This window comes from Callionymus lyra, chromosome 5 (genome assembly GCF_982586985.1).
Source record: "Callionymus lyra chromosome 5, fCalLyr1.hap1.1, whole genome shotgun sequence".
NCBI classification, from domain to species: Eukaryota; Metazoa; Chordata; class Actinopteri; order Syngnathiformes; family Callionymidae; genus Callionymus; species Callionymus lyra.
In genome coordinates this window covers 2,552,226-2,567,633 of record NC_141822.1, presented here as the reverse complement: position 1 = coordinate 2,567,633, position 15,408 = coordinate 2,552,226, and the positions used below count along the sequence as shown (strand labels likewise).

The 15,408-nt window shown below is 40.6% G+C and overlaps 1 protein-coding gene across 1 annotated transcript in view; it reads left to right on the top strand.

Annotated features, from left to right (window-relative positions):
* The window catches only part of kdm2bb (lysine (K)-specific demethylase 2Bb), a 48,523-nt gene extending 33,457 nt beyond the window's left edge, over positions 1–15,066 (top strand). Inside the window, exons 17-21 of the mRNA XM_087790463.1 lie at positions 4,583–5,565; positions 6,462–6,625; positions 11,249–11,410; positions 11,509–11,727; positions 14,845–15,066. Of these exons, the coding sequence (XP_087646589.1) occupies positions 4,583–5,565; positions 6,462–6,625; positions 11,249–11,410; positions 11,509–11,727; positions 14,845–15,026 (1,710 nt within the window). The 3' untranslated portion in view covers positions 15,027–15,066. The remainder of the gene's footprint in view (positions 1–4,582; positions 5,566–6,461; positions 6,626–11,248; positions 11,411–11,508; positions 11,728–14,844) is intronic.
* The last annotated feature ends 342 nt before the right edge of the window (positions 15,067–15,408 follow it).

The window sequence follows — 15,408 nt, the reverse complement described above, 5'->3', positions numbered from 1 at the left end:
CACAGACGATCATGTGACCCACAGACGATCATGTGACCCACAGACGATCATGTGACCCACAGACGATCATGTGACCCACAGACGATCATGTGACCCACAGACGATCATGTGACCCACAGACGATCATGTGACTCACAGACGATCATGTGACTCACAGACGATCATGTGACTCACAGACGATCATGTGACTCAGACGATCATGTGACTCACAGCGATCATGTGACTCACAGACGATCATGTGACTCACAGACGATCATGTGACTCACAGACGATCATGTGACTCACAGACGATCATGTGACTCACAGACGATCATGTGACGCACAGACGATCATGTGACTCACAGACGATCATGTGACCCACAGACGATCATGTGACCCACAGACGATCATGTGACCCACAGACGATCATGTGACTCACAGACGATCATGTGACCCACAGACGATCATGTGACTCACAGACGATCATGTGACCCACAGACGATCATGTGACCCACAGACGATCATGTGACTCACAGACGATCATGTGACTCACAGACGATCATGTGACTCACAGACGATCATGTGACGCACAGACGATCATGTGACTCACAGACGATCATGTGACTCACAGACGATCATGTGACCCACAGACGATCATGTGACCCACAGACGATCATGTGACTCACAGACGATCATGTGACCCACAGACGATCATGTGACCCACAGACGATCATGTGACTCACAGACGATCATGTGACTCACAGACGATCATGTGACTCAGACGATCATGTGACTCACAGCGATCATGTGACTCACAGACGATCATGTGACTCACAGACGATCATGTGACTCACAGACGATCATGTGACTCACAGACGATCATGTGACTCACAGACGATCATGTGACTCACAGACGATCATGTGACCCACAGACGATCATGTGACCCACAGACGATCATGTGACCCACAGACGATCATGTGACTCACAGACGATCATGTGACTCACAGACGATCATGTGACTCACAGACGATCATGTGACTCACAGACGATCATGTGACTCACAGACGATCATGTGACTCACAGACGATCATGTGACGCACAGACGATCATGTGACTCACAGACGATCATGTGACCCACAGACGATCATGTGACCCACAGACGATCATGTGACTCACAGACGATCATGTGACCCACAGACGATCATGTGACCCACAGACGATCATGTGACTCACAGACGATCATGTGACTCACAGACGATCATGTGACCCACAGACGATCATGTGACTCACAGACGATCATGTGACTCACAGACGATCATGTGACTCACAGACGATCATGTGACTCAGACGATCATGTGACTCACAGCGATCATGTGACTCACAGACGATCATGTGACTCACAGACGATCATGTGACTCACAGACGATCATGTGACTCACAGACGATCATGTGACTCACAGACGATCATGTGACTCACAGCGATCATGTGACGCACAGACGATCATGTGACGCACAGACGATCATGTGACGCACAGACGATCATGTGACCCACAGACGATCATGTGACTCACAGACGATCATGTGACTCACAGACGATCATGTGACCCACAGACGATCATGTGACTCACAGACGATCATGTGACTCACAGACGATCATGTGACTCACAGACGATCATGTGACTCAGACGATCATGTGACTCACAGCGATCATGTGACTCACAGACGATCATGTGACTCACAGACGATCATGTGACTCACAGACGATCATGTGACTCACAGACGATCATGTGACTCACAGACGATCATGTGACTCACAGCGATCATGTGACGCACAGACGATCATGTGACGCACAGACGATCATGTGACGCACAGACGATCATGTGACGCACAGACGATCATGTGACTCACAGACGATCATGTGACTCACAGACGATCATGTTTCAATTAAAAGATTGAAACTTTCAACGAATGAAAATTCCGATGACTCTGATCTACTTCCTGTTTCATTCTATGAGCTGATTGGCCGATGAGTCTGATTCAAGGAAGTGAGGAGCAGGACTCGATGTGTGCAGCTGTGAGGTTTTACTACACACTAGTATCCAGGCCTGTCATTGGCTGAGCCACAAAAGTGTGTTTTTAGCCTCAGTCTGTGAATCGTCAACATTTAGGTCACGACAGTCGTTCGAGCCTCGAAGCTCTTGAGCTATATTTCATATCTTACGTTTCTTTGGATCTTTTATATCTCGTAAAATCTCAAACTGATATTTCTGCTGCAGAACATGAAGAAATATTTGAAGCTGATGTATTTTATTATCAGAAGAAACTTCTTGTGTACTAAAAGTACATAAATATTGTGACTCAATACACAGTCAACGTTGCATGAAAACATTGATACACTTAAATATTATAATATTTATTTTCCACAATACTGTAGTGATATTCATAGAACTGTATATTTTTTATTAAAATTTTTGGATTTCAAAACACATTTTATTTTTATTTTTTATGGTTTATATTTGAATAAAGTTTATATAAAGTAAAAAGAATACAATATTAACATGTCAATATTTACAGTGTTTTCTTTGTGTTACAATGAAACTAATCATGATCATAAATAGTATATTTTTATACAAGTCGTTCTACAACACGTGGGTCATAATTATTTATCAACTTGTAAGAAATTAAAGAAAACATGTTAAAAATAGTTTTTTTAATCCTTCTTTTATTACATGATTGTGTTTGTTTTATCTGAAATATTTAACACTTTATCAACCAAGTCATGATTTAACTATTGATCCACGGACGATAAAAACAAGGTTAATGGACGTAGAATATTGAATGAACTTAACTTATATAGACTTATCTTGTATAGACTTAACTTGTATAGACTTATCTTGTATAGACTTAACTTGTATAGAATTAACTTGTATAGACTTATCTTGTATAGACTTAACTTGTATAGACTTATCTTGTATAGACTTAACTTGTATAGAATTAACTTGTATAGACTTATCTTGTATAGACTTAACTTGTATAGACTTAACTTCTATAGACTTAACTTGTATAGACTTAACTTCTATAGACTTAACTTGTATAGACTTAACTTGTATAGACTTAACTTGTATAGACTTATCTTGTATAGACTTAACTTGTATAGACTTAACTTGTATAGATTTAACTTCTATAGACTTAACTTCTATAGACTTAACTTCTATAGACTTAACTTCTATAGATTTAACTTCTATAGACTTAACTTCTATAGACTTAACTTCTATAGACTTAACTTGTATAGACTTAACGTGTATAGACTTAACTTGTATAGACTTAACTTCTATAGACTTAACTTGTATAGACTTAACTTCTATAGACTTAACTTGTATAGACTTAACTTCTATAGACTTAACTTGTATAGACTTAACTTGTATAGACTTAACTTGTATAGACTTAACTTGTATAGACTTAACTTGTATAGACTTATCTTGTATAGACTTAACTTGTATAGACTTAACTTGTAGAGACTTATCTTGTATAGACTTAACTTGTATAGACTTAACTTGTATAGACTTAACTTCTATAGACTTAACTTGTATAGACTTAACTTGTATAGACTTAACTTGTATAGACTTAACTTCTATAGACCTAACTTGTATAGACTTAACTTGTATAGACTTAACTTGTATAGACTTAACTTCTATAGACTTAACTTCTATAGACTTAACTTGTATAGACTTAACTTGTATAGACTTATCTTCTATAGACTTAACTTGTATAGACTTAACTTCTATAGACTTAACTTGTATAGACTTAACTTGTATAGACTTAACTTCTATAGACTTAACTTCTATAGACTTAACTTGTATAGACTTAACTTGTATAGACTTAACGTGTATAGACTTAACGTCTATAGACTTAACTTGTATAGACTTAACTTGTATAGACTTATCTTGTATATACTTAACTTGTATAGACTTAACTTCTATAGACTTAACTTCTATAGACTTAACTTGTATAGACTTAACTTCTTAGATTTACTTATGTATAGACTTAACTTGTATAGATTTAACTTCTCTAGACTTAACTTCTATAGACTTAACTTGTATAGACTTAACTTGTATAGACTTAACTTGTATAGACTTAACTTCTATAGACTTATCTTGTATAGACTTAACTTGTATAGACTTAACTTGTAGAGACTTATCTTCTATAGACTTAACTTGTATAGACGTAACTTCTATAGACTTAACTTGTATAGACTCAACTTGTATAGACTTAACTTGTATAGACGTAACTTCTATAGACTTAACTTGTATAGACTCAACTTGTATAGACTCAACTTGTATAGACTTAACTTGTATAGACTTAACTTCTATAGACTTAACTTGTATAGACTTAAGTTTTATAGACTTAACTTCTATAGACTTAAGTTTTATAGACTTAACTTCTATAGACTTAACTTGTATAGACTTAACTTCTATAGGCTGAACTTCTTGAGACTAACTCTATTGACTTAACTTCTATTGACTAAATGTATAGACTTAACTTCTATAGACTAACTGTATAGACTTAACTTCTCTAGACTAACGAGTGATTCTCTGATGCAGAAAAAACCTCCCAGACCCGACGAGCAGATTTCTTCTAAGCTGCTGCGACACATCAAGACGGAGAACGACTGCGACGCTGAGGACGAGCGAGACGATCTGGACGACGACATGTTCTCTCTGAACAGGATCCTTCTGAAGGAGAAGAGGGAGGACGAGGAGGACGAGGAGGAGGACGAGGAGCAGGAGGAGGAGGCGATGAGGAGACACGCCAACATGGAGGACAAGGCCAAGATCCTGCTCCTCAACTCCCTGTTGAGGACGTCCAGCAGAGACAACCATCAGTCGTCCGTCGGCGCCACCAGAGCCGGGACCAGCGTCGTGGACCCGGAGAGGAGCGCCGCTCACGTGAAGGCTCGCCACCAGCGCCGACGCTCGGCCCAGAAAGAGCCGGCGCCAAAGCAGGAGGTCCTGAAGGCCGAGGAGCGCTCGACCCACCAGAAGCCGCCGCTGAAGCGAGACGCGAGTCCCACGAGTCCCACGAGTCTCCTCAGGCGAGCCCCGAAGAAGGAAGACGCCAACCAGAACCACCGGAAGACGGAGGAGTCCAACAAGTGCAGGAGAGTCGTGAAGACGGAGGAGAGTCTGGTCAACGTTCGCTCCATCAAACGAGAGCCCGACGACCCGCCCGGCGCCCGCTGGCCCGTGAGCAACGGCGGCGGCGGCGGCGGCGACCTCGGCGACTGGCTGCGGCGCAGGGAGCGCGAGATGAACGGAACGCCGCGCGGCTACTCGCCGCCGGAGTGGAGCAGCAACATGGCGCCGGTCGGCCCGCGACCCCTCGCCTGCCGCTCGCCGCCCAAGAGCGTCCAGATGGAGCATCACGTGATCCGCCCGCCGCCCATCAGCCCCGCCCCCGACAGACTGGCGCTGGACGACGGTCAGACTCACGTCCTGCGGCGAGAGACGTGGATGAAGGTGTTCGGTCACATGACGCACAAGGACCTGTGCGTGTGCATGAGTGTGTGTCGCACCTGGAACAGATGGTGAGTGTGTGTCCGGCAATATTCAATATAATATATAATGTATATTAAACCATTAAATATAATATATAATGTATAGATTTAATTCAACCGTTCAATAATGAAACTTTTCTATGAAATGTTTTTAAGCATCTTTTTTGAATATTAAAAACATTTTATATTGAAAGGTTTGTTTTTTTATTATTTCAAATTGGAATATTTGTTTACCCATAGAGTTTCATGTTATAATTCCAACAATTAAAAAAGTTAAATGTTCTGAACTCAATCTGTAGTTTTTTTAGTTCATTATAAAAATGTTGGTATAATAGTCACATGATTGGCTGAGAGTTTGATCAGTATCTCTGAGATCTGTTGGTTTAGTCTGGAGACTCTATTATAACATTTATATATTGAATTTAAAAGACTATGTATTAAAAAATATCAAATTTGAAAATGTTCCTTTGATTTATTGTAATTATATTATTAAACTCTATGTGACCTATTTTCTTATTTACATATTTTTATTGAATTACAAAAGAAAATAACAAAATTCAACCTTTTAATATAGAAATTATTGAATAAAATGATCCCAAAATAATGTTCGATAATCATGTTATTGTGAGACATTTGAATATTTTCAGAATTATTATTTTGTTTTACACAAATATATATTATAATTAAAATTACTATTCAATATTCTGACACTGATATGCTATGCTATGCTATGCTCTGCTATGCTCTGCTATGCTCTGCTCTGCTCTGCTCTGCTCTGCTATGCTATGCTATGCTATGCTATGCTATGCTCTGCTATGCTATGCTATGCTATGCTATGCTCTGCTATGCTATGCGATGCGATGCGATGCGATGCGATGCTATGCTATGCTATGCTATGCTATGCTATGCTACATGTGTCTCTCCAGGTGCTGCGACAAGACGCTGTGGACTCGCATCAACCTGAGCCGCTGTAAGTCCATCTCTCCACTCATGCTCAGTGGAATCATCCGAAGACAACCCGTGTCTCTGGACCTGAGCTGGACCAACATCTCCAAGAAGCAGCTGAGTTGGCTCATCCACAGACTGCCAGGTGAGAACGACACACCTGCGGGTCCTGGTCTGGACCTCGGTTCTGACCCAGAAGAACTGTGTTGTTGAGTCGCTGAGTCGATAATTTGATCAGTGGGTGAGTCGATTAGTCGTTGAGTCGAATATTTGATGAGTCGATGAGTCGATGAGACGTTGAGTTGCTGAGTCAATAAATTGATCAGTGGATCAGTCGATGAGTCGATGAGTCAATCATTTTATCAGTAAGTAAGTAAGTAATATTTATTTTTATAGCGCTTTTCCAGACCAGGGTCACAAAGCGCTTAAACAATCAAAACAATATTCAATAAAGTATATATTTTAAAGGTCAAGATAAAACTGAGAACAACACAGGAGTTCGAGAAAATCAAGGAAAAGCCTGAACAAATAGAAACGTCTTAAGATGTTTCTTGAAGGAGTCAGTAGATCATCAAACACAGATGTTTCTTGAAGGAGTCAGTAGATCATCAAACACAGATGTTTCTTGAAGGAGTCAGTAGATCATCAAACACACATGTTTCTTGAAGGAGTCAGTAGATCATCAAACACAGAGATGTTTCTTGAAGGAGTCAGTAGATCATCAAACACAGAGATGTTTCTTGAAGGAGTCAGTAGATCATCAAACACAGATGTTTCTTGAAGGAGTCAGTAGATCATCAAACACAGATGTTTCTTGAAGGAGTCAGTAGATCATCAAACACAGATGTTTCTTGAAGGAGTCAGTAGATCATCAAACACAGATGTTTCTTGAAGGAGTCAGTAGATCATCAAACACAGATGTTTCTTGAAGGAGTCAGTAGATCATCAAACACAGATGTTTCTTGAAGGAGTCAGTAGATCATCAAACACAGATGTTTCTTGAAGGAGTCAGTAGGTCATCAAACACAGATGTTTCTTGAAGGAGTCAGTAGATCATCAAACACAGATGTTTCTTGAAGGAGTCAGTAGATCATCAAACACAGAGATGTTTCTTGAAGGAGTCAGTAGATCATCAAACACAGATGTTTCTTGAAGGAGTCAGTAGATCATCAAACACAGAGATGTTTCTTGAAGGAGTCAGTAGATCATCAAACACACATGTTTCTTTAAGGAGTCAGTAGATCATCAAACACAGATGTTTCGTGAAGGAGTCAGTAGATCATCAAACACAGATGTTTCTTGAAGGAGTCAGTAGATCATCAAACACAGATGTTTCTTGAAGGAGTCAGTAGATCATCAAACACAGATGTTTCTTGAAGGAGTCAGTAGATCATCAAACACCGAGATGTTTCTTGAAGGAGTCAGTAGATCATCAAACACAGATGTTTCTTGAAGGAGTCAGTAGATCATCAAACACAGATGTTTCTTGAAGGAGTCAGTAGATCATCAAACACACATGTTTCTTGAAGGAGTCAGTAGATCATCAAACACAGATGTTTCTTGAAGGAGTCAGTAGATCATCAAACACAGATGTTTCTTGAAGGAGTCAGTAGGTCATCAAACACAGATGTTTCTTGAAGGAGTCAGTAGATCATCAAACACAGATGTTTCTTGAAGGAGTCAGTAGATCATCAAACACACATGTTTCTTGAAGGAGTCAGTAGATCATCAAACACAGAGATGTTTCTTGAAGGAGTCAGTAGATCATCAAACACAGAGATGTTTCTTGAAGGAGTCAGTAGATCATCAAACACAGATGTTTCTTGAAGGAGTCAGTAGATCATCAAACACAGATGTTTCTTGAAGGAGTCAGTAGATCATCAAACACAGATGTTTCTTGAAGGAGTCAGTAGATCATCAAACACAGATGTTTCTTGAAGGAGTCAGTAGATCATCAAACACAGATGTTTCTTGAAGGAGTCAGTAGATCATCAAACACAGATGTTTCTTGAAGGAGTCAGTAGATCATCAAACACAGATGTTTCTTGAAGGAGTCAGTAGGTCATCAAACACAGATGTTTCTTGAAGGAGTCAGTAGATCATCAAACACAGATGTTTCTTGAAGGAGTCAGTAGATCATCAAACACAGAGATGTTTCTTGAAGGAGTCAGTAGATCATCAAACACAGATGTTTCTTGAAGGAGTCAGTAGATCATCAAACACAGAGATGTTTCTTGAAGGAGTCAGTAGATCATCAAACACACATGTTTCTTGAAGGAGTCAGTAGATCATCAAACACAGATGTTTCGTGAAGGAGTCAGTAGATCATCAAACACAGATGTTTCTTGAAGGAGTCAGTAGATCATCAAACACAGATGTTTCTTGAAGGAGTCAGTAGATCATCAAACACAGATGTTTCTTGAAGGAGTCAGTAGATCATCAAACACCGAGATGTTTCTTGAAGGAGTCAGTAGATCATCAAACACAGATGTTTCTTGAAGGAGTCAGTAGATCATCAAACACAGATGTTTCTTGAAGGAGTCAGTAGATCATCAAACACACATGTTTCTTGAAGGAGTCAGTAGATCATCAAACACAGATGTTTCTTGAAGGAGTCAGTAGATCATCAAACACAGATGTTTCTTGAAGGAGTCAGTAGGTCATCAAACACAGATGTTTCTTGAAGGAGTCAGTAGATCATCAAACACAGATGTTTCTTGAAGGAGTCAGTAGATCATCAAACACAGAGATGTTTCTTGAAGGAGTCAGTAGATCATCAAACACAGATGTTTCTTGAAGGAGTCAGTAGATCATCAAACACAGAGATGTTTCTTGAAGGAGTCAGTAGATCATCAAACACAGATGTTTCTTGAAGGAGTCAGTAGATCATCAAACACACATGTTTCTTGAAGGAGTCAGTAGATCATCAAACACGCATGTTTCTTGAAGGAGTCAGTAGATCATCAAACACAGATGTTTCTTGAAGGAGTCAGTAGATCATCAAACACAGAGATGTTTCTTGAAGGAGTCAGTAGATCATCAAACACAGATGTTTCTTGAAGGAGTCAGTAGATCATCAAACACACATGTTTCTTGAAGGAGTCAGTAGATCATCAAACACACATGTTTCTTGAAGGAGTCAGTAGATCATCAAACACAGATGTTTCGTGAAGGAGTCAGTAGATCATCAAACACAGATGTTTCTTGAAGGAGTCAGTAGATCATCAAACACAGATGTTTCTTGAAGGAGTCAGTAGATCATCAAACACAGATGTTTCTTGAAGGAGTCAGTAGATCATCAAACACCGAGATGTTTCTTGAAGGAGTCAGTAGATCATCAAACACAGATGTTTCTTGAAGGAGTCAGTAGATCATCAAACACAGATGTTTCTTGAAGGAGTCAGTAGATCATCAAACACACATGTTTCTTGAAGGAGTCAGTAGATCATCAAACACAGATGTTTCTTGAAGGAGTCAGTAGATCATCAAACACAGATGTTTCTTGAAGGAGTCAGTAGGTCATCAAACACAGATGTTTCTTGAAGGAGTCAGTAGATCATCAAACACAGATGTTTCTTGAAGGAGTCAGTAGATCATCAAACACAGAGATGTTTCTTGAAGGAGTCAGTAGATCATCAAACACAGATGTTTCTTGAAGGAGTCAGTAGATCATCAAACACAGAGATGTTTCTTGAAGGAGTCAGTAGATCATCAAACACAGATGTTTCTTGAAGGAGTCAGTAGATCATCAAACACAGATGTTTCTTGAAGGAGTCAGTAGATCATCAAACACAGATGTTTCTTGAAGGAGTCAGTAGATCATCAAACACAGATGTTTCTTGAAGGAGTCAGTAGATCATCAAACACAGATGTTTCTTGAAGGAGTCAGTAGATCATCAAACACAGATGTTTCGTGAAGGAGTCAGTAGATCATCAAACACAGATGTTTCTTGAAGGAGTCAGTAGATCATCAAACACAGATGTTTCTTGAAGGAGTCAGTAGATCATCAAACACAGATGTTTCTTGAAGGAGTCAGTAGATCATCAAACACAGAGATGTTTCTTGAAGGAGTCAGTAGATCATCAAACACAGATGTTTCTTAAAGGAGTCAGTAGATCATCAAACACAGATGTTTCTTGAAGGAGTCAGTAGATCATCAAACACAGATGTTTCTTGAAGGAGTCAGTAGATCATCAAACACACATGTTTCTTGAAGGAGTCAGAAGATCATCAAACACACATGTTTCTTGAAGGAGTCAGTAGATCATCAAACACAGATGTTTCTTGAAGGAGTCAGTAGATCATCAAACACAGATGTTTCTTGAAGGAGTCAGAAGATCATCAAACACACATGTTTCTTGAAGGAGTCAGTAGATCATCAAACACAGAGATGGTTCCAAAGCTTAGGAGCAACAGTCTGGAAGGATTTCTCTCCTCTGGTCCTGAATTTCAGGAACCATCAGTAGATTCTGATCCACAGACCTCAGAGCCCGAGCTGGGGTGTAAGTCTGGATCAGATCACTGATGGAAGGTCTGACCATGAATAGATCTGAAAGTAAGAACCAGAATTTTCAAATGATCCTGAAAGAAACTGGAAGCCAGTGAAGAGTGAATCAGTCGATGAGTTGATGTTTCGATGATTCGACGATTCGATGAGTCGATGAGACATTGAGTTAATGATTCGATGAGTTAATGAGTTAATGAGTCGATGATTTGATGAGTCGATGAGTTAATGAGTTAATGATCCGTTGAGTCGTCTCTCTCCAGGCCTGCGAGTGCTGCTCTTGTCAGGCTGCTCCTGGATCGCCGTCTCTGCTCTGGTGTCGTCCTGGTGTCCTCTGCTCAGGACTCTGGACCTGCAGTGGGTCGAAGGACTGAAAGACGCTCAGATGAGAGACTTGTTGTCTCCGCCGACGGACACCAGACCAGGTTCGACATTTATTTAAATCATTTGGTTGAATTTATATTCCTATACATCCTTGGATTGTCACCAACATAAACAAGTTCTGGTTCTGGTTCTACCTCAGGTCAGTGTGAGAACCGCAGTCGCCTGCGACTGGTGCAGGACTTTGGTCTGGCAGGTCTGGACATCACTGACCTGTCGCTGCATCTCATCATCCGACACATGCCAGTCTTGTCCAAGCTGGACCTGAGCTACTGCAACCACATCACGGACCAGTCGGTCAACATCCTGACGGCCGCGGGAACCACCACCCGCGACTCGCTCACGGACGTCAACCTGTCGGGTGAGTCGTCCATGTTGATTCACTTCCATCATGTCCTTTGTTTCACTAGTGATGTGTCAATGAAGCTTCATGAAACAGTGTCATTATCTTCAGAGTCCACTAGATGGTAGTGATGTGTCGATGAAGCTTCATGAAACAGTGTCATTATCTTCAGAGTCCACTAGATGGTAGTGATGTGTCGATGAAGCTTCATAAAACAGTGTCATTATCTTCAGAGTCCACTAGATGATAGTGATGTGTCGGTGAAGCTTCATGAAACAGTGTCATTATCTTCAGAGTCCACAAGATGGTAGTGATGTGTCGATGAAGCTTCATGAAACAGTGTCATTATCTTCAGAGTCCACTAGATGGTAGTGATGTGTCGATGAAGCTTCATGAAACAGTGTCATTATCTTCAGAGTCCACTAGATGGTAGTGATGTGTCGATGAAGCTTCATGAAACAGTGTCATTATCTTCAGAGTCCACTAGATGGTAGTGATGTGTCGATGAAGCTTCATAAAACAGTGTCATTATCTTCAGAGTCCACTAGATGATAGTGATGTGTCGGTGAAGCTTCATGAAACAGTGTCATTATGTTCAGAGTCCACAAGATGGTAGTGGTGTGTCGATGAAGCTTCATGAAACAGTGTCATTATCTTCAGAGTCCACTAGATGGTAGTGATGTGTCGATGAAGCTTCATGAAACAGTGTCATTATCTTCAGAGTCCACTAGATGGTAGTGATGTGTCGATGAAGCTTCATGAAACAGTGTCATTATCTTCAGAGTCCACTAGATGGTAGTGATGTGTCGATGAAGCTTCATGAAACAGTGTCATTATCTTCAGAGTCCACTAGATGGTAGTGATGTGTCGATGAAGCTTCATGAAACAGTGTCATTATCTTCAGAGTCCACTAGATGGTAGTGATGTGTCGATGAAGCTTCATGAAACAGTGTCATTATCTTCAGAGTCCACTAGATGGTAGTGATGTGTCGATGAAGCTTCATAAAACAGTGTCATTATCTTCAGAGTCCACTAGATGATAGTGATGTGTCGGTGAAGCTTCATGAAACAGTGTCATTATCTTCAGAGTCCACTAGATGGTAGTGATGTGTCGATGAAGCTTCATGAAACAGTGTCATTATCTTCAGAGTCCACTAGATGGTAGTGATGTGTCGATGAAGCTTCATAAAACAGTGTCATTATCTTCAGAGTCCACTAGATGATAGTGATGTGTCGGTGAAGCTTCATGAAACAGTGTCATTATCTTCAGAGTCCACAAGATGGTAGTGATGTGTCGATGAAGCTTCATGAAACAGTGTCATTATCTTCAGAGTCCACTAGATGGTAGTGATGTGTCGATGAAGCTTCATGAAACAGTGTCATTATCTTCAGAGTCCACTAGATGGTAGTGATGTGTCGATGAAGCTTCATGAAACAGTGTCATTATCTTCAGAGTCCACTAGATGGTAGTGATGTGTCGATGAAGCTTCATAAAACAGTGTCATTATCTTCAGAGTCCACTAGATGATAGTGATGTGTCGGTGAAGCTTCATGAAACAGTGTCATTATGTTCAGAGTCCACAAGATGGTAGTGGTGTGTCGATGAAGCTTCATGAAACAGTGTCATTATCTTCAGAGTCCACTAGATGGTAGTGATGTGTCGATGAAGCTTCATGAAACAGTGTCATTATCTTCAGAGTCCACTAGATGGTAGTGATGTGTCGATGAAGCTTCATGAAACAGTGTCATTATCTTCAGAGTCCACTAGATGGTAGTGATGTGTCGATGAAGCTTCATGAAACAGTGTCATTATCTTCAGAGTCCACTAGATGGTAGTGATGTGTCGATGAAGCTTCATGAAACAGTGTCATTATCTTCAGAGTCCACTAGATGGTAGTGATGTGTCGATGAAGCTTCATGAAACAGTGTCATTATCTTCAGAGTCCACTAGATGGTAGTGATGTGTCGATGAAGCTTCATAAAACAGTGTCATTATCTTCAGAGTCCACTAGATGATAGTGATGTGTCGGTGAAGCTTCATGAAACAGTGTCATTATCTTCAGAGTCCACAAGATGGTAGTGATGTGTCGATGAAGCTTCATGAAACAGTGTCATTATCTTCAGAGTCCACTAGATGGTAGTGATGTGTCGATGAAGCTTCATAAAACAGTGTCATTATCTTCAGAGTCCACTAGATGGTAGTGATGTGTTGATGAAGCTTCATGAAACAGTGTCATTATCTTCAGAGTCCACTAGATGGTAGTGATGTGTCGATGAAGCTTCATGAAACAGTGTCATTATCTTCAGAGTCCACTAGATGGCGTCTCTGCACTATTTGATTTGAACAACTGTTCTAATGAAGCATCAAATGATAGCGCCATCTACTGACCCCTGAACAACATGACACTGTTTCATGAAGCTTCACCAACACATCACTAGTTTCAAGTAAAGATAATTTAAGTGTCTCAACAGGAACAAGTTTAAAACCTAAAACAAATGTTGTTTTTTTTAACAGAGTTTGATGTTTTTATTTCACACCAGACTAAACCAACAGAGCACTGAGCTACTGGATCTACTTCTTCAATGTAGTCATGTGATCGTCTGCTCGTCACATGATTGGATGAGAGTTTGATCAGTATCTCTGTGATCTGTTGCTTTAGTCTGGAGACTCGATTATAACATTTATATTGAATTAAAAGATTATGAATTTAATATATAATATTGAACTTTTTTTTTATTACTTGAATTATAATATAAAACTATGTATATAAAAAGTAATTTATTTTGTAAATATTACAAATATTTAATTAATAAAAAATAAAAAAAGAATTGAAATGATTAAAACATTTCAGTATAAAAATGATTGAATTAAATCATTAAAAACTCAACAACATTTAAAATAATATTTATTCAAAATGTTCGACTGTGTATGAAATGTTTTTTTTTTAAAAAGCAGTGAAAAATATTTGATAAAGTGTTTTTGTTTGAATCCAAATGAAAAGTGAGTCGTTGTAAAGATTATTTTTTTAATAGTGAACTTTAAAAGATTTAAACTTGAGTTTGAACTGCATCATGTTCGCCTTTACGTTTGTGAAGTAACTCTCGCCGCGTCAACGAGTATCCTCTCGTCCTCAGTGTGCAACCGCGTGAGCGACCAGTCGCTGTCCTTCTTCAAGCGCTGCGGCAGCATCTGTCACATCGACCTGCGCTGCTGCCGCCAGGTGACCAGAGAAGGTTGTGACCAGTTCATCGCCGAGATGTCGGTCAGCCTGCAGTTCCAGCTGCTCGACGACAAGCTGCTGCAGAAGCTCAGCTAGACCACCAGGGGGCGACGGAACCACTGCTGCAGAAGCTCAGCTAGACCACCAGGGGGCGACGGAACCACTGCTGCAGAAGCTCAGCTAGACCACCAGGGGGCGACGGAACCACTGCTGCAGAAGCTCAGCTAGACCACCAGGGGGCGACGGAACCACTGCTGCAGAAGCTCAGCTAGACCACCAGGGGGCGACGGAACCACTGCTGCAGAAGCTCAGCTAGACCACCAGGGGGCGACGGAACCACTGCTGCAGAAGCTCAGCTAGACCACCAGGGGGTGACGGAACCACTGCTGCAGAAGCTCAGCTAGACCACCAGGGGGCGACGGAACCACTGCTGCAGAAGCTCAGCTAGACCACCAGGGGGCGACGGAACCACTGCTGC